This window comes from Sparus aurata, chromosome 18 (genome assembly GCF_900880675.1).
Source record: "Sparus aurata chromosome 18, fSpaAur1.1, whole genome shotgun sequence".
NCBI classification, from domain to species: domain Eukaryota; kingdom Metazoa; phylum Chordata; class Actinopteri; order Spariformes; family Sparidae; genus Sparus; species Sparus aurata.
The window spans coordinates 17236965-17262160 of NC_044204.1; the positions used below are offsets into that span (position 1 = coordinate 17236965).

The window sequence follows — 25196 nt, forward strand, 5'->3', positions numbered from 1 at the left end:
AGGTAACTGATATATAAAAAGAGATGTAAAGCACATTACATCGAACATTGACAAGAAAGCTCTGCAAGACATTATACCAGTGATGTGACCCTTAAAGTTTTAAATGTTGTCACATCACGGTATTTCTGACTGAGCCGGAAAAACGAATTGGGTGCCGTGAAACCACGTGAGGTGGGAAAATAGTGTTTTAAACTTACTTATACTTACTCTCTCCCCTACGTTCAGATCAGGAGCTGGACTCTTACGGCAGAAATACCGAGACTCACCAATAGATTTAAATAGAACTAGACAGTGAACGCAAAGATGCCACCCGTGCAGTCCACTGAGAAAAGTCCACCAGTGCATACGGCAAAAATGTTTCGAAGAAAAGCTTCAGTGTTTACTTCCTGGTCATGTGGCCCACTGAATAAGCACCCTGCCAGTAAATTCCCGCTCTGCCAATAGACTTTTTATTTGGATGATGTCATATATTTTCAAAAATATAAAGCGGCCATTAAAAAGAAAATTTATAATAGAAAGGGTCACAATTAACATTGTTTGCAGTTTGAGGTGTCCTGTGAAGTGTTACAGATGTCTCCTTTATAATGGTGCATTATGGGCCACAGGGGAATGTTCAGTAAATAAGTCAAACAACACAAACGCTATAAAATAATATTTATTGTTTCATAACATCAACAAATAAGTACAGTATAAATGTCATTTAAAAACACCAGGGCTTATATTCACATTACATTTTAATCTTTGCTTTCTCAGTCTCAGAGCTGCTCAGACCTTCCAGCCCGGCTGCTATTTTGGATGAAAGCACAGTGAAGACGGCACAAACAGATGTGATGAGTTAATGAGTCACATACTGCTAATCAGCTGATTTGTGCGCCCTTGCAAGAGAGATAAATTGTCTCAACCTTTCTACATTTTATTACATGCATCAAGTCTGTTTTCAAAAGATGTTTCAGTGTTAAAAAAAAAACAAAACACCTTGTCTGGTTTCTCAGCACGAATTTTGGTTCTGAAAGGACACTTTCGCTCATAACACCACATCTCAGTCACGATGTGCTGAGAGCCAAAAAAACACCAGATATAATTGGATCCATCTTGTGCGTCTCTTCAGTAAGGGCTCTCAGTACTGCCAGTGTTCAAACCTTTGATTCATGTAGGTTTAAAAGCTGCTTATAATATTTTTTTTTTTTTCCAAATGAACACACAATCCATGTATTCTCTCTGACGCAGCTTCAGGGTTGGAGACTTACTGCCGGGCACAACCGGCACTTTCACCTCAACTCTGACTGTCTAAAGAGCTGGAAGAGTTTTTTTTTCCTTGCTGTGTCGGCGTCACAAGATAAGTCACAAGCATGTGACTACTGAGTACTGCAGTTCGCTCTAGCTACAGACATCCTAACTCTGAAAATAACATAAAATAACAACACTTTTCTCGTTGCACCACACATATTCTGCCTCTCTTTCACAAATAGTCAAACACATTAAATCAGCTAGATTTCATGATTTTTTTTACCTGGAATACATATATATATAAACAGCTTATATAACTAAATGATTTCTAAGACCATTACTTAAAAAGAAAAAAAAAAACGTATTGTCCACTAAAAACATTCACTTCTTAAGAACATCCAGCTGTGCAGGATTTATTTTTCCTTACGAAAAGGCTTTTCAATGGTTCAATTTTAGAAAACGTGTTCCTCAAGCAGCTCTCAGTCGTAATTGTCAGAATCATTTCCAGCCACAGGGACCTTCATGTAACATGACCACTCACTGACAGAGGTAAAACATTCGGAAAGTAACAAATGGACACCTCATGTTAGAAGATTAAACAAGCTACACATGTTTTGTATTTTCTTAGAAAAATAGAAGCTACATTGTAAGACACAGGTTAAGACTTTATAAACAGTGGACATGGAGACCACGTACAACACCATCAATACTGCAATAACAGCAGACCTAATGATGCCCTTTTTCCGCAGAATGTGATGAGGATCAGCTGGTATTTGTCTCCGTCGTCTGCGTCAACAGCTGCCCTCCACATGACTTGAAGCAGTGACGATTTCCAGGAAAAAGATGTCCGCTGTTTGACTCCACGTGACTGCGGGGCCTGTTCGACTCAGGTTTGTCACCAGGACACATGGCCGTTGAGGAAACTCAGTGACAACATGTGCCACATTGTCAGATGATGAGCTACCAATTGTGTTCATATGCAGAGGCTTTTTGAAAATAGCTCAGGGCCGCAGCGTCCCTCCGTCTTTCCCCCCTGAGGTATTAAAGCTTTAGTCAGTGCTGCTCATATTAAGCACTCAGGCTAGATATAATCACAAGTCTGCGATCTGCACATTAATAAAACCTGTACATACATTTTACATGTGGTTAATAAACATTCTTTATAAATGTATTCCATGTCGGTCCACTTAAGGCCTCAGTGTCGGAGTATGGACGGATTTATGTCGCCTTTGATCAAAGCTTTTTGCAGTTAGTAATACAGCCTGAACAGGTACAGTCCTGTCATTTCAGGGTGGGTCAATCCTTTTCTATCAGAGTCTTCTACCTCCATTGTCTACCTCCTTTTCCTGGGTCTGACGGCAGGGTGTCTCCATGATAAGAACATGTGTGGTTTGGCGCGTGTGTTTATGAAGTGTTTATGAAGAGCTGGTGTATTTCTGGCTGGAGCGGGAGCTAGAACGGTCGAGTCCGTTCCCGTGACAAGAGCCCTTCCAGCGTCCCCCTGAACCTCGTTCATCCAGGGGAGATGTTCTGTAGCACCAGCAGCACAGGCAAGACTGCAACACACAGACACACACACACACACACACGCGTAAAGTTATTTTCTTTTCTGTGTTTGCCAATAATATCACGTTTTTAGTGTCGGTGTGAGCCCTCTTACCTGGAAGCAGTTTTTAAACTTCTGGCTGACAAAGTAGAGGGCAATTGGGTTTATGCAGGAGTTTAGTGAGGCCATGTTGATGCCGATGTAATCCATCACTAACAGGAAGCTGGCAGAGAAAAGGACAACGTTTACACTAAAGACCACAGGAAGTCACAGAGGGGAGAACAATGGGCTTGCACGAAGTTCGCAGTGCATTTGCATCGCTTGCTGTATCTGCATGCCTACCTGAGCAGTTCACAGCGGTTGGGGTCATTTTGGTCGTAGATTGTTTTCTTCAGAATACGGCTGAGATGAAGGGGCAGCCAGCAGAGAGCAAAAATCAACACCAGGCAGAACACCGTCTTCGCCACTTCCCTCCGCTGCACACACAAAGACAAATATTGATGCCTCTCAGTTCCTCCATCTTTCCGAGTCTTACGGTTACAGTGAACATGAATGTGCCAACAGACATTTGCATCCATACCTGTTTCATGTGGTCGTTGAGTGCGATGCGCATGCCTTTTTTGCGGCTAAGCATCTCACAGGACATGAGCGTGTAGAAGATTCCTGTACAGGCCAGCGGGAAGCAGAAATAGAAGCCAAACAGCCACCAGTCTTTCACATCCTGGTAGAACTGGAGAAAGAAAAATGTCCAGACCGCAACAAAGACTGTGTTACTTATCCATAGAATACATGTACACTTATCCATAAAATTTATCCTGTTGCAATGCTACTCAACGCAACTCAGCACAATGTAACACAACATAATGTACGGTAACGCAACGCAACACACTGCACTGCAATGCAACGTGAGGTAAGGTAACATCGCACAATCCCTAACCTTGAAGATTTTAATTTATATAAATGTCTGTTCAGTAACTATCTATAGCTGAACAAAGTAACCCAGTGGTGATTGAGCCTATGGCTGATGAAAGCACTTGTATATGAAATATTCAAATGGAACTGGATGTCTGTGGAAACAGTCTCAAGAAAAATCAAATGGGGCAAAGTAAGTGATGTGTTTTCCATCACCCAGCAGTGGTTTGTCAGCCAGGGGTGGACTCGCTCTTCGACCCACTTGTGCATATGTGTGTGTAGAAGCACACTGTTTTTTCTACTGTTGTAAACAAAGTAAAAGGTGACCATGACAAACAGCAAATTGAAAAATAGCTGCAGATGATGATTTGGATCTCTGGGAGCTGAGGTAAAAAAAAAAAATCAGAAACACGTGCAGTTGGTGCTTTACGCCATGGGTGCTGCCAAAGAGAACAACACGGAATTTTTTCAGATTGGTACTTTAGATTCCGATCAAAGAAAACAAAATCACTCTGGCAATGTTTTAAAATGTTTTTAAAAAATTGTTTAAGTCGGTCAGAACTGACAAGAACTTCTTTCTTAAAGCCATGCGACCTGCTCTAAGGCAACATGATTTTAGTTGGTTAAGGCATGAGGTTTTCAGAGGTTCTGGATTTAATACAGAGACCAGAGTGTGAAATTTGTTGTAAACATGTTAAATTATTTTCAGGCTGATCTTGGTTTGGCACAGATTTTATTCTTATAGTATTACTTGTTTGTCCTTCGTGGAAAACTTGGATGAATTAAGAACATTTCCTTGATTCAGACAAATACCCTTTCTTCTCAAAGTAGTCCACTGGCTCAGACTGAATTATGTCTTTTTCCGAAGAACAAAAAGCACAAATTATGATTCACTAATTTAAAAAAAACAGATTTTACATGAAAGGAGAGTTCAGCTTCATGCTTTATCTCAACCACTTCCTGCACCTCCCCCGGACTCTTCTGGTTCTGATAAACTAAGTGTCCACATATTGGAAATGTCTTTGCAATTTATGTCTTTCCGTGCAGCTGTATGAACATACCATGAATATCATGAGAAACATGTTCAGATGATTTGGATGCAGTGTGGGACATTTTTTGGAACAACTGCTTGTTGGCAGAGCTTGAAAAAGAGGAAACAAATCCTGATTAAGGAAACACATTAATTGTATTGTTGCTGTCCGGCGCTGTGCTTTGAAGTGGGCCACTCTGTTCTACTTAGTATCTGGTTGAACTAAGTCCATACCTCGGAGGTGATACGCATCTGTGCAGGATATTTTGACCATATGCCTGTGAGAAAATAATAACATAACATGTGATCCCTGTAGAACACTTCGAATTGACACGACTACAATCTATGCCAAGCTCAAGTCAGCCTGACTATAAATCTGGGGCAGCAAGATGTAAGTGTCCAGATGTTTGAGTTTATTGTGCTATCAAAGTCATTCATTTCGTTGTTGTACTCCAATTTATTTCCACGTGAATTTTGAGCCTGGCAGGTGTCAGAAGTGATTTTTTCGCCAAGCTAACAACGTGACTGTAGGAAGCACTGTGAGTCAGTCCATCACCTACTTACTGGATTGGTACAGATATTCATGGTGTCAAGAGGATGAAGCCAACTGACTTTGGTCATCGTTAAACGTCATCATCAGGTCAAAAAATATCAATTGTCCAAAACTTTGGATAGCAAATGACCAAAGACTGCAAGACTAATGAAATCCAGCCTCAACTGCTGAGGACTCCACTGCAACTCAAATGTTTACTTCAACATACACGTTTTAAACTAATAACATTATTAAGACTTAATGAGTTTTGTTTGTAATCGGCACCTACATTACATCTGAAAAGCCATTACAAACCTGGGATTTGTATTTACGACAATGGTGTGCTCAGAAACTGTGGGGGGCACAAAATGTTACATTTCCACGTGATGCTGCTTTAAAGCGAAACTCTCACCAAAAAGCAACCAAGCCTTTATTTGGGATTTAATATGATTCAAACCTTCGTGTGAAAGCATAATTACGACTAAAGAGGCACTTTTAAGATTTACCGTACTTTTGGTTTTGGGTGCGTTAATTTTGAACAGGAGTGCATGGGGGCAAGACATGCTAGCATCAAAATCGCTATTTTTAGAACACTAAGAAGGCTCGACACAACATGAAACTTTGCTCGTAGCATCACTAGGGTCTCTACTCATGAACACGAGCATTGAGAACATTGTGTGTGTACACAGAGTTTATGAAAAAGAAGGTTTTTGAACTACTCACGTTAGCTGCTGCACCTCCTGCGCGTTGCCGTCATGGCAGGCAAAAAGTGTCGCAGGTCGCACTCGGGGATCGACACTTTTTGTCTGGCATGACGGCGACGCGCAGGAGGTGCAGCAGCTAACGTGAGTAGTGTATATTTGACAGATATAGTTGTGAGTTACTTACTGGCTCAAACCTTTATGTACAAAACCTCTAATAAGGAAAAAAACTACCCAGCAGTAAGTAATAACACTGAAATTTGCTCCACCTCGAGCAGTTACAGCTCTAAAATGCTGCATATACGTTGAAGGTCTCTGTTGGTGTTAGAGGCAAAGAGACGAGGAATTAGAGAACATGCATACACTAACATCCTTTGGATGGTTACGAATAATCCGACCTGAGTTCCAGCAGCATCAAAGGTTAACATTTTTTACAATCCAATCACATGATTCATACATGCACATCACTATATATTGTTACACAGAGCCTACACTTTACCTAAAAAATTGAAATACTTCCTCACTGCTAACAGGTTACACTTCTATTTTTTTTTTAAGATTTTTTCTGGCATGGACACCTTTATTAAGCAGTAGACGGATAGGAAATATGGGAGAGGGAGGGGGATGTGACATGCAGCAAAGGCACCTCCGGCCAGAATCGAATTGGGGTCGGCTGCGTATGTGGCATGCGCTCTAACCACTCGACCACCTGCGCATCCGAGATTATACTTCTAACCAGGTGCCTACCTTCATAAAGCTGGTGGTCTGCTCTGGGTGCAGCAGACACACGCGCAGCTTGTTGCCTCTGTACGGCAGCTCCATCATGTCGAACGCCAGTGCCTCGGGGACTGCGAGCAGCACAGCAATCGCCCAGATCAGAGTCACCTCCACTGCTTTCCACAGAGGGATCCCCATCCCCTTCACCCTGCTCCATGATGTCACGGCATGGTATCTACACAAACAGCACACGCACACATAAATACACTGTCTGCTTCCAGCATGAATCATTGTTGTGAGTGTGCGTAGAGTAGAAGTGTAATCACCGGTCAACACTGAGGGCACAGAGACTGAGGACGGTGATTCCCACTGAAGCTTTCTGGATGAACGGCATCAACTTGCAGACGTACACGCCGAATGGCCAGTCCTCAGCTATCAGCTGTGAGAGAAAAAATAATGTGGCAGACAGAGAGGGAAGACATTTGTAATTAATCAGAGAAGCAAGTGTCATCTACGTAAGAACATGGACAGACTTCTTTGAGGTTCATGCAGGGGTCATGTCTCTTTTATTATTACTGCATCAGCTACAGCCAAAAGCAACAAGACAGTGTTCCTCCTCACTGCTGAAGTCCTTTACTCAGGGGGTATGAAATCAGTTCAGCATCAGGGCAGAACCTTCAACAACAAATGAATACTTTGTGCACCTCAACGTCTTATCCACCGTTATGTTGCTCGTAATGCCAGGTGAACCTTCAAGGCAAGGAAAGCACAAATCATAGTGACTGTTGCTTAGATCTGATGGATAAAATGCAGCACAGCATTCAAGCCTAACCCAAGTGAATCCAATCGGATCAGGAAAATAAAACAAGTCTCACGTATTGTTTTCTCATTTTGTTTTTAGAACCTCTGACTGGCACACAGTAATGGTTCCAGTGCGACTTGCACAATTGGCAGTGACAGTGATTTACACCCGAGCCAACTGGAATTTTTTTCCCCCCTTCACATAAACAAGGCGAGTGAGGAAAACAAAGACATAGTTTCCCCTCAAATCCCAACACTCAAGTCGGCAATAGCTCTTGGCTCACGTCTGCCTTTATTGGGTTTCTTAGTTTGAATTATCCCTTGTTGTCGGGAGTTAAAAAGTCTGCAGAGTGTGCTGGAAAAGGGAAATGAAGGAAACCACACAAAACACACTGACAGAGACCGCAGAAATAAACTCATAAACAAACCACAGCTAACCTCGGGATGTGCCAAGGAAGGCGTGGCGAGCGACTCCCTCACTGTGAGAGTGCAGCGCAGGGAGATGGTTTGAGATTAATGTCATTCTACCTTAGTCACAGGCACCAGGATGGGTAGTAAATTAAATTAACCTAAGATTATGTTCTGTTGGATACTTTATCATTTGACATTGATGAAATAGTGAAATGCATTTGCTTTAATGGCTTAACAAACTTATGAAAAGTCATCATCAGATCCGAGAAAGTGAGTGAGTGAAACAAACACAGTCAGATTGACACATAGGATGAATGTGGTTACCTTGAACACATTGATGGGGATGGCGATGATGATATAAAGCAGGTCCCCCAATGCCAGGCTGCCAATCAGGACGTTGGGTCCGTTCCTCATACACTTGTTCTTGTATATGATCCTGAGCAACGTGGAGTTGCCGATGATCCCCACCACGAAGATCAGACACGACACAATGGTGTTCACGTACTTGAAGGCGTACTTGATCTCCGTGGGCTTTATGCACATGGGGGGGAAGGAGCCCCGTGGTCGGGATGGCTGCAGGGGCGGGAGAGGGACGGAGGAGTTGTTCTTGACGGGTTCCGAAACTTCGGGGCTGCCCTGGGAGTCTCGGACGAACCGAGAGGCTCCGACCCCCACAACCAACAGGAAACACAGCAGAGCGATGGCCCTCATCCTAACACAAGCAGCACTCAGAGGCACAGAGCAGTCTAAAAACTCACCCTTAGAGGCAGGCACACATATTCACACCCTCACGCACATCCACAAAGTGGTCTGTCGAGGGGGCCTTGCAGCGTGGGTCTGAATCTGAGCTGGTTTGTCCTGTGGAGAAAGCAGACGACCCATTAGGTTTCACATGAACACAAGCACAGTAATATATATATATATATGTGTGTGTGTGTTTTGTATAGTTTTGTTCAGAGAACCATGGTCCCCAGAGAATAAATCCTACTGGCTGTGATGATCCCCTGACTCTTTCTGTAGTACTACCAGCAAGTCAAAGTTTTCACTTATCATGTGGAATATCATCTACTCAGTAGAATGGCTCAAATGTATTTGCAAACATTCTTGGTTGCAAGAGGATGAACCTTAATGGCAGGCGATTTTCCAGCTTTGTCTTTTTCTCAAAATTGAGGGAAATTAGTCAATGACTGTTGGACAGATTGCCATCAGATCTGGTACATACATTCATTTCTACCTCAGGATGAGTTGTCACTTTGTTGGTCTCTCAAGTTCAGCGCAATCATCAGGTCAACATTTCGTTCTGTCAAATACTTTGGATCAGGTTTTCCCACAGTTGGCCCCTCATTAGATTTTATTTGGCCTTCCAGCTGTTTCTAATATTTATTTGTGCGGTAAAAATGTTCTTGAAACATGTAGGATCCCTAATAATGAATGATTTTGTATAATCTAATCATGGGCCTTATAATCTGTCAAGTCGCACTGCTGTGCCTGATATTCAGCAGTGCAAATTTCAAAATTTTATCAAAACACGTTTTATTCCAACTTATTTTGTAAACTTTTAGATCAGTTAATGTTTTTTTATTATACGTCAATAATATCTGATATTGATTTATTTATTTGTCTATCAAGCAGTTTAAACATCAGCTCTGTTAATTGCACTTTTTAAACAATGTGATTTATTTGAACCTATATTCCTGTATACAATTATTTAACAAATGTGTTACAAAAGTAAATTAAAATGTATTTTGGATGCACCTAAACATAGTTGATTAATTAATAGGGCACATCAGTGCAACCTGTTTAAAAGTTACTCTGGAGCCCTGACTTGGGATCATAGTACTACAGTTGCTCAGAGAAGAAGGAAAATTATTTTTTATAAAAGACTTAGATTACATTATTTTGGCAAACATATTTTTAACATTTAGTCAGAAATTGGATCACCAGTTGCCTCTCAGATCTGCCATGCAGTAAAATTTAACACAAGAGGTGTTTACTTTTTTTTTTCCATGGTCCACCATGAAGTTACAGTTTTGGCTGTCAACAGGGGAAAGTTTGGGCGCCCCAGCTTTAAAATCCTATCAGCCTCAGCTGTTATTTGTGTTTAGTGGTACCAAATGTTACAATGCTCACAAACTAATGCACGGTCAGACAGCATCTAGCTCATTAACACAGCATTGCAGAGCAGTAAAACTGAATTTTTGACAACATAAAAATGTGTTTCGACCATAACAAACAGTTTTATATTTGGTGAACTAAGAGCAAAAGCATCCACCGCACCAGGAGATTAATTGCCTTTTTTTCAGGCAAAATTTCATTCCATCAGATCAAGCTTGAACCTTGTTTTTGAGCAACTCGGTCCTGATTCAACGTGTTACATTTACTTTCATTCAGATATTATTTTTAAGTTAAAACATTTTGGGGAAAGTCTTACGACATGAAGAAAAGTGGGTTCAATGATGAAAAAGAGAAAAGAGCAGTTACACATAAAACAGACAAATGGAATAGCACTTCTGTGAGTCCAGTATGTGTGTATGTGCATGAGTGTGTGTGCGTGCGTGTGTGTGTGTGTCTGTGTGTGTGACAGACGACACCAGCTAAGTTCTGAGCCTCTGAAGAATCATGTGTATCCCCTTAGCTTACCCTGAGGCACTGTCTGGATAAATGGGCTTATTGATGATGGCGACGATTTTTTCATTCTATCAGGGCACACGCACACACACCCACACACACACAGACATTCACATTCACACACACACAAAGACACACACACACACACACACACACACACACACACACACACACACACACACAAATCTGGTCATCTCTTAGCAGATGTGCAAACGTCTTGACACTCATAGTTTGGAAAGGTATGTGCACAGCTGCTTAGTTTACTTTTTAATACTTTTGTGATCACATCGAATATACTTCAAAACAACAGTCACACACACGTGCACACACACACACGCGCACACACACACACACACACATACACACACTCATGCACATACACACACTCTCTCTCTCAACACAACTGGCATTCATCGCTTCGTTCTGCTTCGAAGCGCACAGAGGCTCATTCTGTTCCAAAACACAAAGACACAAAATCACGTGGATGAACTCACACACATATCACAAGAAATCAGTTTTGAACAATTTGGCCAGCATCCATACATATCCTCTCCATCATCTGAACTATGCCTTTGTGTTACATGACATGGTACCTCATTAGAGCCATGTAAGAGTGCGATTGTCCGATCTAATTGGAAAGCTGAATTTGAATTGGCCCGACCCTCTTAATCTAATACATTTGGCCTGGAAAATGTCTCCGACCTTTAGCTCCGCTGGCTCCACCTCATAGGAAGAAGTAGAGGGAGGTGGAAAGTTGGCGAGCAGCAGAGTGGAAGTGAAGGGGATACTGGCGGTGGCTGGACAAAATGTTTGTATGCGGAAAAAGTGTGAAAAACAGGTAATTCAGGAGGCCGTGATTGAGATGCATGACAGTTTGATCTACTGTATTGTTTATTAGAACAATGGGAGGAAGGGGAAAGACAGGCAGAGTCAGCAGAGGAAAGAGCGAGAGCTGAGGTACAGTACAATGACTGAAGGGACTTTTATCCTAAGGTTGGATAATGAAATAGTAGCTCACTACACAAAATCTAATTTATCGATGGCGAATAAAGTCCTCAGACCACTTTTTCTTCCTCCCCGCTCTCCGGGAGTTATCAGAGTTATTAAATTAACACTGTTGCTCATGACTCCATCAGCTCAGTCGTACTCCAATCTTTGCTGGGTGATGTAAAACACGTCATTACCTGTGTGGGAAGCTCAATTGAAACAGGTGTTCATTTATCTGTAAAAGTTCTGCACTCCAGGTCCCAAGTACAAGTCCTGCATTTAAAATCCTACTAAAGTTCAGTTAAGTGTACAGCTCAAAGTAAAATTATTATTCTGTGATAAAATGTCCCCTGTGACTGATATATGATTCTCTCTGATGCATTGATCAGTGTTTAAGCAGCAGTTTACTGTTGTACCTGCTCAAGATGGAGCTAATTTGAATTTTTTCATACAGTTTAGTCCAGAGATCAATTAAACATTAGTGCATTTAATTGAGTCCAAGTAGGCTACAATTTTGAGATACTTGTACCTTACTTGAGTGTTTCCATTGTCTGCTACTTTATTCTTCCACTCTCCTACATTTTGAAGGCAAATATTATACTTTTTCTCTGCAACATTTGTTTGATAACTTGTTACTTTGCAGATTACCCATGGTGTCGGAGCTAAAGTAGTGCTTTTTAAAAGGATAATTTGCTTGTTCTTTTAAATACTTACAGAAAATTACTTTTGATGACTTGACTTCAGTACATTTAAAATTGGACACTTTACAACTTTGAACCCAAGTTCTATACATTGGAATGTGACCAAAGTAAAACCATCACATTATATCTTTCCTGTTACTCAAGTACGACATTTGGATATTTGTAACAACACTGTTAGGATCCTTACAAAGTGTAAGAATATCAATCTGGGTGTGGAAAGAATAAACATTTACAATTTTTTAAAAAGACTTGTCTCTAATCTTTGCTTTTTGTATCAAATACTGGGGACTCTCTATTTTAATCTATAACTATATTGTATTGAATAAGCTCGGTATTTGTTTATTTCATGAAAAGTCCTGATTGTAAATGTAACTAGATTGTGTAATGCAATGTAGTAAAAAGTAGCCCACGGTGTCGTGGCAGAGTAGAAGAGAGCAGCGTCGTGGAAACACTGAAATGACACTCCACCTCTGTACAGTTGGATTCAAAACTTTACAAAGACACCACTCAAACATTAGCCTGTACAGTAAAGCTATTACTGCCCACCGGGACACAACTGCACAAACAGTCTGACACAATATACATCTGCAACACGTCCTTTTTAGTGTTGTATTAACATTGCATTGTATTCCTGTTATTTTGTGCCAGTTCCCTGTAGTTTAGCGGACGTCTGGGTGAAGGGATCCAATAAATCCTGTCTGTATAGGACAAAAGGCCGGGGAACTGAGCATAGCTGCATGCATTTGATTCAGCTTTAATGTGTTATGGCAATATATGCAGCCATCCATCATGTGCCACAGTTTATAGCAACTTCAGTGCTCTGCTGGATGCCTGCACAATGAGCATTAACTGTGTAATCTGCGTAGACAGACCGTCGCTGTCACACTGCGATGACTGGAGCTGCTACAAAGCGGGCCTGCGTTTTTCTTTTCTTTTTTCTTTTCTTTTTTGTTTTATGTTCGTATGAAAACCATATAATCCCGCTATGAGATCATCACCGAGACCCTCCGGTCCAACACATCCCCTTTGAACAGCTTGTAAAACATTCAACAAGTCGAGGACTGAAGGCTGATCGCGTTTTAGAGGCGGTAAATATAAAACACGACATGCAAACGGGTCGGTCAGTATGAATTCACAGACGGAAGAAAAGACGCGTACTCCTCACATAACATAAAAGTCTTCTCCGTTTTGCGCCAGCCCAGGAGTCACTAACTGAAGTCATGTGTCTGCGGTTACTTGTGCGCAAAGTGCACACCGTCAAACTCTTTTACTACTCACAATTACACGCGACAATTAATCAAACTATCCCTGACGCGCGAGCTTACCAGACGGCGGTGTTGAAGTGAAGTTCAGGTCCAAGGTTCCCGATCGATATTCCAGCAGAGTTTTCTGCTAATTGCTCTGGTGCCTTTAGAGTAATTGGGTAATTTTCTCTGGTGGGTTTCCTGCAGTGAAAGCGCACAGTGTGTCCAGTGACTCCCGCTGCGCGTCAGGCTCCTCCGCTCCCAGCTCCGGCTGCGCTCTGACGCATCTAGAGGACTGTGAGGGGTTTTATAGCCACACGCCGGGAGACTGCGAGGACAGCCAATCAGCTTACAGACATGAGCATCCTTCTCTCTCCGCTCCGGAGAGGGACACATGGACTCTTCACATACTTTTCAAGAAAGCCTGCAACGATGCTCCAAGTTCTGGTCTTTCAGCTCTTCAGTTTTCAGGTGATGACGTAGACATGCTGCAGGTATAGAGTGAAAGATGAAAGATGAGTTCTGTCCTGTCTTCTGATGTCCTGTCATGGGTGTGATTCTGCCTCCAGGGTCCTCCCCTGCAGGAGCTTACTTCAGAACACAAGATACACACACTCCCACACGTCATGCTTCCTCCAGAAAACTTACAAAGCCTCCTGAGGTTGCTGGCTACGTTGAATTTGACATTTTCACTGAATTTCATTGGAAAATATGATATTGTTCACAAACTTGTGACCGCTCTCACAAGTTTGTGAGGCTGTAGTTGCTCCAGTTCACAGATCACAACAACAACCAGTGACTTGTTTCAGGCTGATGTGTGTGTCATTTAAAGACTGGTCCTCACAGTTTAGATTCAGCCGTCACTCACCCTCACGCTGTTGGAAAGTGTCCTCAGATTCTTTACTGGATCAAAGTGGGTAAAACTATACTCACTTATGTGAATAAATTATAAAGTATTGCTTTTCTGAGTTCATTATCTAATCACCTCCATGTCAGTGAAGAGTCTGGTTTCATCCATAAAACTTTTCTGGAGCTTCACAGCAAAACAGCGTTGCAGCATTCTCCTGTACAACTGAAGTAGATGGGGAATTGTTTTGGAACATAAGAAAAACAACCATAATTGAACAAAAAATGGCTCCATACAGAGTCATTTAAGTCCCCCAAAAATGGATCTCAAAAGATCTTATTAACACCCTTATTTATCCAAAAACTGGATAATGGGCCTTTTTAAAAAAAAACATTTAAAAACAATTCCTCATCTACTTCAGTTGTTTAGGAGAATGATGCAACTCTATTTTGCTTTGAAGACCCAAAAATGTTTTGTGGATGAAGAAACTTCAGCCAACATTTCACTGGCATGGAGGTGAGTAGATCATCACTGAATTTACATTTTTGGGTGAACTTGTGCTTTAACAAAGAAAGACTATACTTTCTTCATATTCATTCATATAAGTGAAAACAGTGTTTTCCCCTATGATCAGTGGCGACTGTGTTGCAACTTTTAATCTAAAAAGGGATATGAGGACACTGCTGGCGATGTCTGAGCTGAGCCTGTCTAAAACTGTTACTGTAAGAGGCTCGTTTGTCACTTTTGATCGGGACCTGCTTTTATTTTAAAGTTGCAACACACTCATCGTGCACACAAACAGATGGACAGACGAATGAAAGACAGACTGGAGATATCCAATTCTTAAAAAAACGTAACACACAAACACACAAAGGTAACTCTCTCTGTGCTCGTGACACACTCATGCACACACACACCTTCTTGCACAAGCCCTTACACATGTGCAAACAAAGGCACCAAAACACCAAAGGCGAGGGCTATCTCGTAAACCTCCACACCCCTCACACCACCATCGCCATAGCTGCCACACACACATGCACACACACCAAACAAAGGTCCTTTCTGTGGAGAGTGTTTAATGACATCCACCCCCTGCTCTATTTTGGGAGATGACTATTTCTGGTGCATTATTATTGTCATTAGCACAGTCTCATATTGTTAAGCCATTAACAAACATTATCACCATTATGCACATGGTTATACGCATTACGTCTCCTCGGTTCTGCATTGCAGGGTGCACCTGTGTGTGTGTGTGTGTGTGTGTGTGTGTGTGTGTGTGTGTGCGTGCGTGCGTGTGTGTGTGTGTGTGTGGAGAGGACGTGCTCTTGTCCATGTCGCTCTGTAGTCTACGTGGCCTTGGCAGAGGGACAAGGTTGGATAGTTGCTGTAAACCTCTTCCTGCTCTGTAAACACTCTTCATCCCTCTCCCCAGGAAACAAAGTCACTTTGAACTCTACAAAATGTGCGAATCTGAGATTCTTCATTAAGAAAAATGTGGCAGAGCATGAAACAAAAATCAAAGGCTGAAAGAACAGGACAAAGTCTGACAAATGATCCCACTTTGAACTGAACTAATTTCTGAAGAACAAGATACAACTCCATTCTCAGACAGATATCCAGAGGGAGGAACCTGGCAAAATTTGCTCTGTGCCACATGGCCCCGAGGTAAAAGATCATCACTGAACTCCTGAAGATTCTGTTTTCTAATACCCCCCAGTCCCTCCTTTTTGTCTAATATCATGTCATTTTTCACGGAACATTACCAAAAGTTTGCTGTCAATTCATATCTTCCTCTGTGACTCGACCATTGGAGACATTTTTGCTGGAAACCACCAAACCAAACAATTCAGTTTTCCTCTTAGTTGTAATGGGAACCCGAATCATATTTCACTATATTAAACAACACATACAAATAATCGTTCTTTTGTCTTTATCATCTATTTCCACCAGCTCGACCTCCTAAACTTTTAAGTTTCCTCGAAAAATCCCCTATGGCCCACAACCAGGCTGAATAGCTGAACTTCTACTCCAAACGGGAATACTTAGTGAGTCATTTTATAGTTAGAATTGTTCCCAGAATTTCCCAAAATCGCAAAATAGCGAGCATATCTGCATAATTTGGGGTCTTAAGCAGAATTTAAAACAAAACTCTGTGGGTTGGACAATGTTCCGACACACAACATTTTTAAAGGCGGGATTGGACTACACTGTCTGGCCCTTTGCTCTTGCTGGAGCAAGTTTTAGCAGCTAGTTCATGATATTCAACAAGCTCCCTTAACCTCCCTTATAGTTAAATAACCGCATAATTAAGCAACACTGTTGAATGCAATAATCATGTTAATATGGCTACACTGCTACCAGGTGTGACAGTTTCTACTAACTACATTATGTGTGTTCTTTGTGCTTAGGTTAACCACTAAAGGAGTGTGTTGTTGCTTCTGCTGCGGCTCATTTGTTGGGCTCAGAGGTTGTGTGTTTTGTGCAACACAGTTAGCAGCTGAACGTCAGTCTATCACTGCCACTGCTGCTCACCTACTCTTTGGCGCAGGAGCTGTGTGCTTATGCTAACATTAGCCAATATGGCAGCCTGTTGTTGCAACTGTGTCTCTTGTATTGGGCTCAGGGGCTGTGTGCTTTGTGCTACTCAGTTAGCTAGCTACTAACAACAGGCTCAGTTGCAGTGTACTGTGAGCGCAGCACATCCTTGCCATCGTTTATCATACCCAACTACCCTGTTTCTCACTCACATGCAACTCCAAACATTATCATAATGAACATGGCTGTTGTTGGTACTCACCACTGTCAGGCTAGTACATTAGCATTTGGGTTGCACTTTCTCTGTCATTCTTTAGTATTACATCTGCCCAGCCCTGTGAAAGACTCCGGTCATCAGAATGAGTGCAAAGTGCACAAGGCAGAGTGTGTGGGGGCAGACAGACAGGTAGCAGATCCAATCTTTTCATACAGACTGAAAAAGACGTTTAGATGGGCTTATTAGAGGCCTACAGGTCATTTGTTGATTTTTTTTTATTTGCCAGAGCATTTGAATGATTGACTGCTGTCAAGCTGTTAAGAGATATTCTATGAATCTAACAAAAATGCTTCTAGAATAACTTACCAAGCATAGCTTTAACAACTGACCTGTAACAAGTGACCTGCCACTGGGTGCTCTGGAGTCAAAGACGCAGCCTTTCACGATTTATTTACAGTATGATTTACAATATGCCAAAAAATAGAGAACCTTGTACATCAGAGACATGAGAGTGACCTGACACTATCTCCAACAACTTCTGTCTTTTGAAAACTCTGCAATGCTAATTCAGCTGATTTTCATGTTTTCTCTTCATGTAAAGGGTTACATGCTCATCCATGCGGTTAAAAGAAATTCTCTGAATTCTTGAAAGGCTTAAGACAACCTTTGACGCTCATTGGATAGGGACACAGATACAAGACACATTTTTCCTAGTGTAAATCTTACCAAAAGAAAGTAAGAATTATTATTTGTGATCAATTCTTAGAAACGTATTCTGCAGTCCTTAAAAAGGCATGGCTGCCTTGATGATGGGAATCATGGGAGAAAATCTGCCTGCCAACACATTCTAGATTTTACCTCCTGATGTAAGTCAATGATTAATAGTAATTCAGGCACTCCAGGGTTTAATATTGCCTTCGTCAAAAATCAGCTGAGGCTCAATGTTTTCTACTGACTCTGAAGACAAGTGTAAAGGATTTCTTTTCTTTGGCTGCAAATTTGATATCGCTCAAAATATTAAGTATTCAGAAACAGAATCTGCAATACAAATGTTGGAAATTACATTTATTGTAATTTTTCTTGCTGCACTTGCTTGCTAGATCTGGTAAAAAATGCATTATAGATACCAGGCTGTAAAATGCTGAGAAAAGGATGTTTTTTTGAATATGTGCAATCTGGTTTCTTCTTCTTCTTCTTCTTCTTCTTCTTCTTCTTCTTCTTCTTCTTCTCCTTCTTCTTTTCAATGTCCAGGCATGTAGGACCAATGTTTGATAAAAACATGAAAATCTTCATTTGCATCATGTTTTCTCTCTTGAACTCTTGAAAGCTCTGAAAGAAGGGATCAACAGGGGGTGGTCTAATTTATGGTTTACATGCACACGCAGGAAGGAAGGATAATTGAGTTTCACAACTGTACTCTCAAAAAAAGACTAGACAAAAAACATTTTTGCAATGGCATTTAAAAATCCTCTATATCTACATCTGTCCCATGTCTCCCAAAAACAACACCACCCTTCCTGTACTGCCCTCCACCGCGGCCCACATTGAACATTGCAACACAATGACACACACACACACACGCACGGGGTTGCAACCATGCAGCTGTCTGGGTGTTTTCTCTGAGCTTCTGATGTCCAATTGGACCAAAGCCTTGAAGTAGAAGTAACGTGTTCACTGGCTTGTGTTTGTGTGCGATCTGTGTCTGTCTATCCAAGCCAAACACGGCTGTTTAAAATATTGGTGCCTATTTGCATAGCTCATACAAAGGCCTGAAACTCACCCTTACATATTTGAGCAATCCACATTTCTTTGAAACAAGCATGATAACACACTGGCTTGGTCAGGAGGTTGCACATTTCTGCTGCTCCTGTTTCAGCTCAATGGCTACCATCAATTCTTCACTGGCGATGAGGACATCAGGCACTGCCAGGGTCTGCTTCCAATGGTTTTCTCAGTCAGTGCTCTGCTGTGAGGTGGTAAAAGCCTTCTTGCAGCTCCTGTCAGCAGTGAGAAAGAGATGCTTCTGTTTGGACAGCGAGAAAGTAAAAGTTATTTTGTCCCCAACAACTGATAGTCACGCCTACTGATTTCTTAGTAACAAGGGTTGAGGTAGGATGAGTTGCAGGGTGATACCACAGCTGTTCTCTTGATTATGCTAACACTCAAAAAGCTGTCATGTTTAAGCTCAGATAACTGATGCAACTCTCTCTGTATTAGCAGAAGTGGCCTCCTCCTATTGCAAAGGGTTCAGGTCTGAGTTACTTTATTTGCACCTATATGTAGATTTGGTTTGCAGTAGAGGAGAAGGCACCCATCCTCAACAATCAAAAAAACAATAAGAAATGGCCATTTAAATAAATGAGGCAAAATTCCTGTCAAAAACTAAATAAATAACAGACATTGCTTCTAAAACATTTGTGAAAATGTTACCACAATTAACTCATCTCAATCTGTTGAACACCTTTGGACTTCTATAGGGAAGAAGCTGAGATTGCAAAGCCTGTGAGTCATCATTGGAATTAAGTGAGCTGTAACTTTCTGGTGTGCAGGAATGCTGGGTCAAGCTGTGTCTCACCAATCAACGTGCTAGCTTATTTAACAACTGGAATTCAGAGAGTTTCTGTCCTTTTAAAGATAGGGTTCCAAACCACGACATCAAGGAAAACAATAAAATAGATTTAATGAAAGTGTGATAGAATGTGTTCATCATAGCTTTGTCAGTGTTTCCCGAAACAAAACAGTCTCTGGTGCCGCTTTTTTTGCACATGGCTTCAGAATTCGCTTCAAAGTTCAGTTCTAAGTCAATAGTTGTACCAAGATACTGTCTAAACCAGTGGTGTCAAACTGATCCAGTAAAGGGCCGTGTGGCTGCAGGTTTTCATTCCAACCAAGCAAGAACACACCTGATCCAAATCAGGTGTGTTCTGGATAATGGAACACACCTGATCCAAATCAGGTGTGTTCTTGCTTGGTTGGAATGAAAACCTGCAGCCACACGGCCCTTTACTGGATCAGTTTGACACCACTGGTCTAAACCCTAATGGGCGTGACTTTATGTGTGTGGGCTTGTCTTCTAAAATCATCATGTCTGTAGTTTTAGGCATGATTAATTGAAGATAGGACTCCTCAAACCACTTATAAAACTCGTCAGTGACCATGACTGACTCACAATGTTATTTTGCTAAAGGATGGTGAGGAAGGTCTGTATTCTCTTTATTTTTTCAGATATTTTTCTGCCTTTTATTCAGAAGTAAAAAGTTGGGGGAGGCATTAGAAGAACAATAGAGGAAACAGCATTACATCATTATCTCAGGCTAAGATTCATACAAGGGATATTGCAACCACAGTATCTGGTATCTTATCTTAACCACAAGGTTACCATACCCCATATTCTGGCAACTTTCAAGTTCCCAACAAAACGGGACCATGAAACTCCTTCTGGATCTGTTCCCACAAATTGTACGTAACATTTTGAACGCTTAAGTTGCAGGAGATCATTAAAAACTGTTCCTGCTGGGCGATTTATTTACAATGGTAGACTTGGAAAATACTTTTATTCCATTATCCAGGCACTGGGGAATTACTTTGGACTTCCTCATGACTCAACATGAGCATTGCCACCTGAAGCTCCTGGAAATGAAAGCAGAATTGTCATTCTTGCACAATTTTAGCCCACTGAGGGGAAGCAAACAGCTGGACTGTGGTGGTTTATCGTGAAGTTGCATCCTGGCGTTCATCCAACGACCACTGATGTTAAAATCTACAGAGAGCCTGTGTTTTTTCAGGACAGTCTGAATTCCAGTGTCAAGACTGCACATGTACATGATCCATTTGTCTCCTCTGTCAGATCTTGTCCCTGTAGGAGAGATTTAGTCATGGTAAGCGTCCAATCATCCATGGTCCAACAACACTGCATGAACTATTCTGCTTCTGGTACTGCGCCTACCTGTCACACAATTCTGAGATGCATTTTCCGAAGAAGATGACATGATGGGCATGGTGCCCAGTAAAGAGTGGGCTCTCAAGGATTAATTCTGAAGGAAACAGGTTGGTGCATGTAGGATTATCATGTGCTCAAGTGTTCGTGGTGAATGTGCAAAATGATAGTGCTGCAAGGAAACAGGAGTCACTCTATTTTCTGTGAGCTCCCAATAATCCAACTTTATGCGTGAGGCATCTTCTTGTCAAAAGAAGAAACATTGGTAGAAGTATTGTTTTCCCAGACCAGTCGGTATTCAGTTCTGGTGGACACTTGTGTGTGATCTGTCTCACTCTGGTTTGCACTAATTAGACCTGGATCCTGGAGTTGAGAGGTCATTGCTGGGGTTAGGTTGGCTATGGTGCTGACCACATCTTACTTAGCTAGAAGGATGGGGTACGATGGGTATTCCAGTCGACCTGCTATGATGGTTATGAGTTACCCTACTTCAGTTATTTTGCACACACATAAAAAAATGCTTTTCTTGGCTCCTGGAAGTTTTACAGAGTTTGGACAACAGTTTTATAGACATCTGTAATCTGTGGTCTGAGGGGAAAATGCTTTTTTTGGCAGCAAGGTAGACTGACTGGAGCTCTTTTGATGCCTCCATGGGTCAGAGCCTATGTCAAACTCAGTTACCCCATTTTGGCCAAAGCCAACCAAGTTCTGGTTCTGGGCTCATGCTAGATCTGGTTTGGAGTTGATTCAACCTGCAAACCTTTTAAGGACTGGTTTGCTTTTCAAGGGGCGCAAGAGTCACAGAAAAGTCAAATAAATCAGTCACTGTCCAGTACCTGAACCATCTTAGTAGCCCATTTTGTTAATCTCCAAATTCCTGTACTCTTGAACCAGGACTGCTGGAAGAAGATGTCTGAACCGGGTTAGAAAGGTTAAACTGTTTATATCCTGATGTAGCATAGTAGTCAGCTGTTTTGAAGATAGTAAAGCTCCTAATCTTACACTCCCTGCCCTTTGCAATCTAGGTTCATTGGGTGTGTAATAAAGCAGATGATGTTAGTTTTGTATCCTGCAGCATTGCTAACTTCCCCTCTTGGCATCTCACTTTGAGATAACCTAATACACAGATTAATATATCATTGTGTCAGTGTTATGGCAGGAAACACAAATTATTAGGCTTTTCCCTGTGCTGACAGGAATAGAGCTCTCCTGTCATTATCGAAGAGGAGTTACAATACATGACAACGATTCTTGGATGGGATCAGCCCAAAGGCCCTACAGAAAATGGATAAAGAGATGGTTGGAAGTCTCATTCTACTGTTAGATTTGAACCAGAATTTTGCAGCTACATCAAACTGAAAACAGACAAATCTAATCACCCAATTTTCCCAGCGGGGATCAATGATTCTGATAATCCCGCCAAAGTAAAGACCTTTAACGCCCTCAAGATTTTTCCTATTTAACTGGATGCTTTATGAGAGTATTTTTCTGTTATACTCAGCAAAACACAAATATTCTTTGAGCTGATGCAAACACAAGACTGTTGGAATTCATCTTTTGATGTAAGCATCCAATTCTGTGACTGACGTAGTGTGATGTGTTGTGTTTTTCCAATGCTTTGAAATGAGGAAAATATCAGATTTCCAGAGTCCAGTGCATGTAAAACCAAGCAACATTTAGATCACTCAGTCTCGAGGGGATTTGACCTCAACAGATTGTTATGCATAGGTTGCACTTACTGACGAATGATGAGACATGTGTGCTAAATGTTTGCCAGAAAACTACAGTGGTGGATAATTGAATAATATCCTCTGGCTGGTATGAAGCAACGCGACATCTGCTAGCGATCTCTCTTGCTTAGTTTGCATGATACTGTGCACTCTGTAGAGGCGTATGGTGTGTGTATGTGTGTAAGTATCCATTGGCGTATATCCGTCTTTTTGTTTGCATGATATTAACATCAAAATGAAGGAAATACCCAGGAGGTTATTATGAAAGATGTTGCTGAATAAAAAGAAAATCCATTTTGACATTCCCGTTCCCCCTCCCTGTTCTCTCCACACTTGTCTGGGGGTAATTTCACAAAAAGCCTTCCAAGTTTGATGGATTCTGTGGGGGAGCTGAATGACGCAGGGGCAACGTGACCTCACATTGTGTTGAGGTTTGCTTTTTAATGGTTTGTTTGACTAGCTGGCCCCCTTAGCAGTTCTATGATAACCCCAAAGCCACACATCCTTCCAACGTATGAACACCAAACGTGCAAACACACAGTTCTTATTCCTGCACTGTAACAATTTGAACTCACCCTGCCCGGCTTTACCCTGAGAACAGGAACAGCGGCTCCCGGCTGACATCAACAACTGCAAAACCTACTGCACACATCCGGTGTATTTTTGTCCCGAGCAGCATCTGCAAGGACCACAATGTTGTCAGTTGCAGGGCAAAGGGTCTCTCTCTCTCTCTCTCTCTCTCTCTCTCTCTCTCTCTCTCTCTCTCTCTCCTCCTCCCCCCCCCCCCCCCCCCCCCCCCCCCGCCCCCATTTAGCAACAATATGAAAGTAAAAGACAGCTGTCGTCAGGATAGGTGGGTACTTCCTCTATTCAAAGCTCTTGTGCAGGAAACTTCTATTATACAAACCAGGGATGGATGAAGGAAGTTAAATTCAGTGCCTTGAAACCTTTCAAAAACACTACAGTTAATGTACAGCAAGTAACTTTTTTACCAGTTATGAACAGTCTTAGTTGAATACTGATGCCTCTAAATGACCAAATGAGCAAACAAAGGTAACAGCTAACATTTGCATTCAGCCACTTACTAGTTAAAGTTACTGTTTGATTACATCCAGTGCCTTTTCACTTTGAATAAATGATCATATTTTCTAATTCATTTATGCCTTTTTCCCATTGCATCTGGTCACACTATCAAACTGTAACATTAACCCGATGGTTGTTGAATGCTAATGGGTTATAAAATTTGTTGTTTTACATTGAAATATGATGTCCGATCATCCGATCCGATGTCCCTACAGATTTTCACCATCCATTTTCTTTTCGGTTGCAGATCAATAAGGGAGGCCACGACTTGTCAGATTCCCTACATTAATGGGACTTGCAAACTGGAGCACAGCAGTACAATTTTGTTGTGTAAATATTGTCTAAAGTTAAGGGTTAAGTATTGACATTTTAAAGGCAATACTTCAATTAAAAAATAATCATAGTCATTTAAATTAAATTTATCAAATGCTGTGTAATCTTGAATGGTGAACGTTGGTGACACAAAGCGTCATTATCAGCTGTTATTATATGACAGTTACGCTTTTTACTCATCACCACTGAAAAAGGCGTGACATGGAAAGAAAGAGAGACGGACAGACTCAGACTCCAAAGTGAGAGGAAAAACAGAGACAGTGCCATGTCATCCAGTCCTTCTCTGAGCAGACTGACCTGGCTGCAGCGCAGGTGCTGTAAGCATTACTGTCTGTTGGAGTGTCTGGTCTATTCCCTCAACTGAAGATTTCATGCTGATCCACAGCTGACAAAACGTCCCCATGTGCTTTCGATATTACATTTTGCTTCAAGGAAACCAGGAAACCTGTATCGTGAGTTCCTTGGCTTGAATCTGTCATGCACAGCGGCCTGCACTCCTCTCAGCTCTGTCTTCACTCAGCTGTCTGAAAAAAGAATGAGGCGGATGAACGCAATTTGAATCTGCTCTTTGGGCCTCATCTATTCATCCATCTTCTTCTAGTTCTATCTACTTTGTTTTTTCATGTGTTCTGAGAAATCAGATCATTTAAAAGCTATTTCTCTACAATGGAATCCCATTGAGGCAGACTATTTTGAAATTCTTGAGCCCGAAATCCCATACGCTGTCACTGATATAAGGAGTCTGTGCTGTCTTTTGTAGATTGGATTAGATGTTATGAATTATATCCTGTGTTTTGGAATATGAATTACTGAGCAGAACAGTCATTCATGTTTTCACTGAAAAGGTTCCAGCAACCTAATACAAATAAGTCAGAAGAGTAAAAATGCACTCGCCAGCTCCGTTGTAGAAATTATGGAGTTGTGACTGGCAAAACATTAGGCTGTATATCAGGACATGCAATGTGAGCCTCCTAAAACCTTCCAAAAAAACGTTTAAATCAAAAGCTTGTGTCCTACGCAAACAAAAAAACAAACAGTTTCAGCCCCCTAGTTCTCTCATGGGCTGTCGGTTTGTGT

General features: G+C 41.5%; 1 protein-coding gene and 1 long non-coding RNA gene across 3 annotated transcripts; one reads left to right on the forward strand and one right to left on the reverse strand.

Moving 5' to 3' along the window:
• Positions 1-637: 637 nt before the first annotated feature.
• Positions 638-13747, reverse strand: LOC115569216 (endothelin receptor type B-like). Of its 2 annotated transcripts, XM_030397192.1 has the most exons (9): positions 13519-13740; positions 8636-8735; positions 8202-8450; positions 6992-7104; positions 6696-6900; positions 3354-3503; positions 3116-3249; positions 2888-2996; positions 638-2783 (listed from the first exon to the last, which is right to left on the reverse strand). In XM_030397192.1, the coding sequence occupies exons 3-9, from the start codon at positions 8418-8420 to the stop codon at positions 2643-2645; spliced, it is 1071 nt and encodes a 356-aa protein (XP_030253052.1). In that variant the 5' UTR covers positions 8421-8450; positions 8636-8735; positions 13519-13740; the 3' UTR covers positions 638-2642. The 2 variants fall into 2 exon arrangements, with proteins under 2 accessions (XP_030253052.1, XP_030253050.1); XM_030397190.1 differs by having other exon boundaries at positions 8202-8735; positions 13519-13747.
• Positions 13748-14767: 1020 nt separating this feature from the next.
• Positions 14768-16200, forward strand: LOC115569198 (uncharacterized). The gene is made up of 2 exons (XR_003981520.1): positions 14768-14800; positions 15717-16200. It is a non-coding gene; the product is annotated as an uncharacterized LOC115569198 (long non-coding RNA).
• The last annotated feature ends 8996 nt before the right edge of the window (positions 16201-25196 follow it).

Coding starts and splice junctions, on each gene's coding strand:
- LOC115569216 (XM_030397190.1), bottom strand. CDS start 8,588: ATGAGGGCCATCGCTCTGCTGTGTTTCCTGTTGGTTGTGGGGGTCGGA. Junction 6,901..6,991: donor TGTGCCCTCAGTGTTGACCG/GTGATTACACTT, acceptor CTGTTTGTGTAG/ATACCATGCCGTGACATCAT. Junction 3,250..3,353: donor TCAACGACCACATGAAACAG/GTATGGATGCAA, acceptor TTGTGTGTGCAG/CGGAGGGAAGTGGCGAAGAC.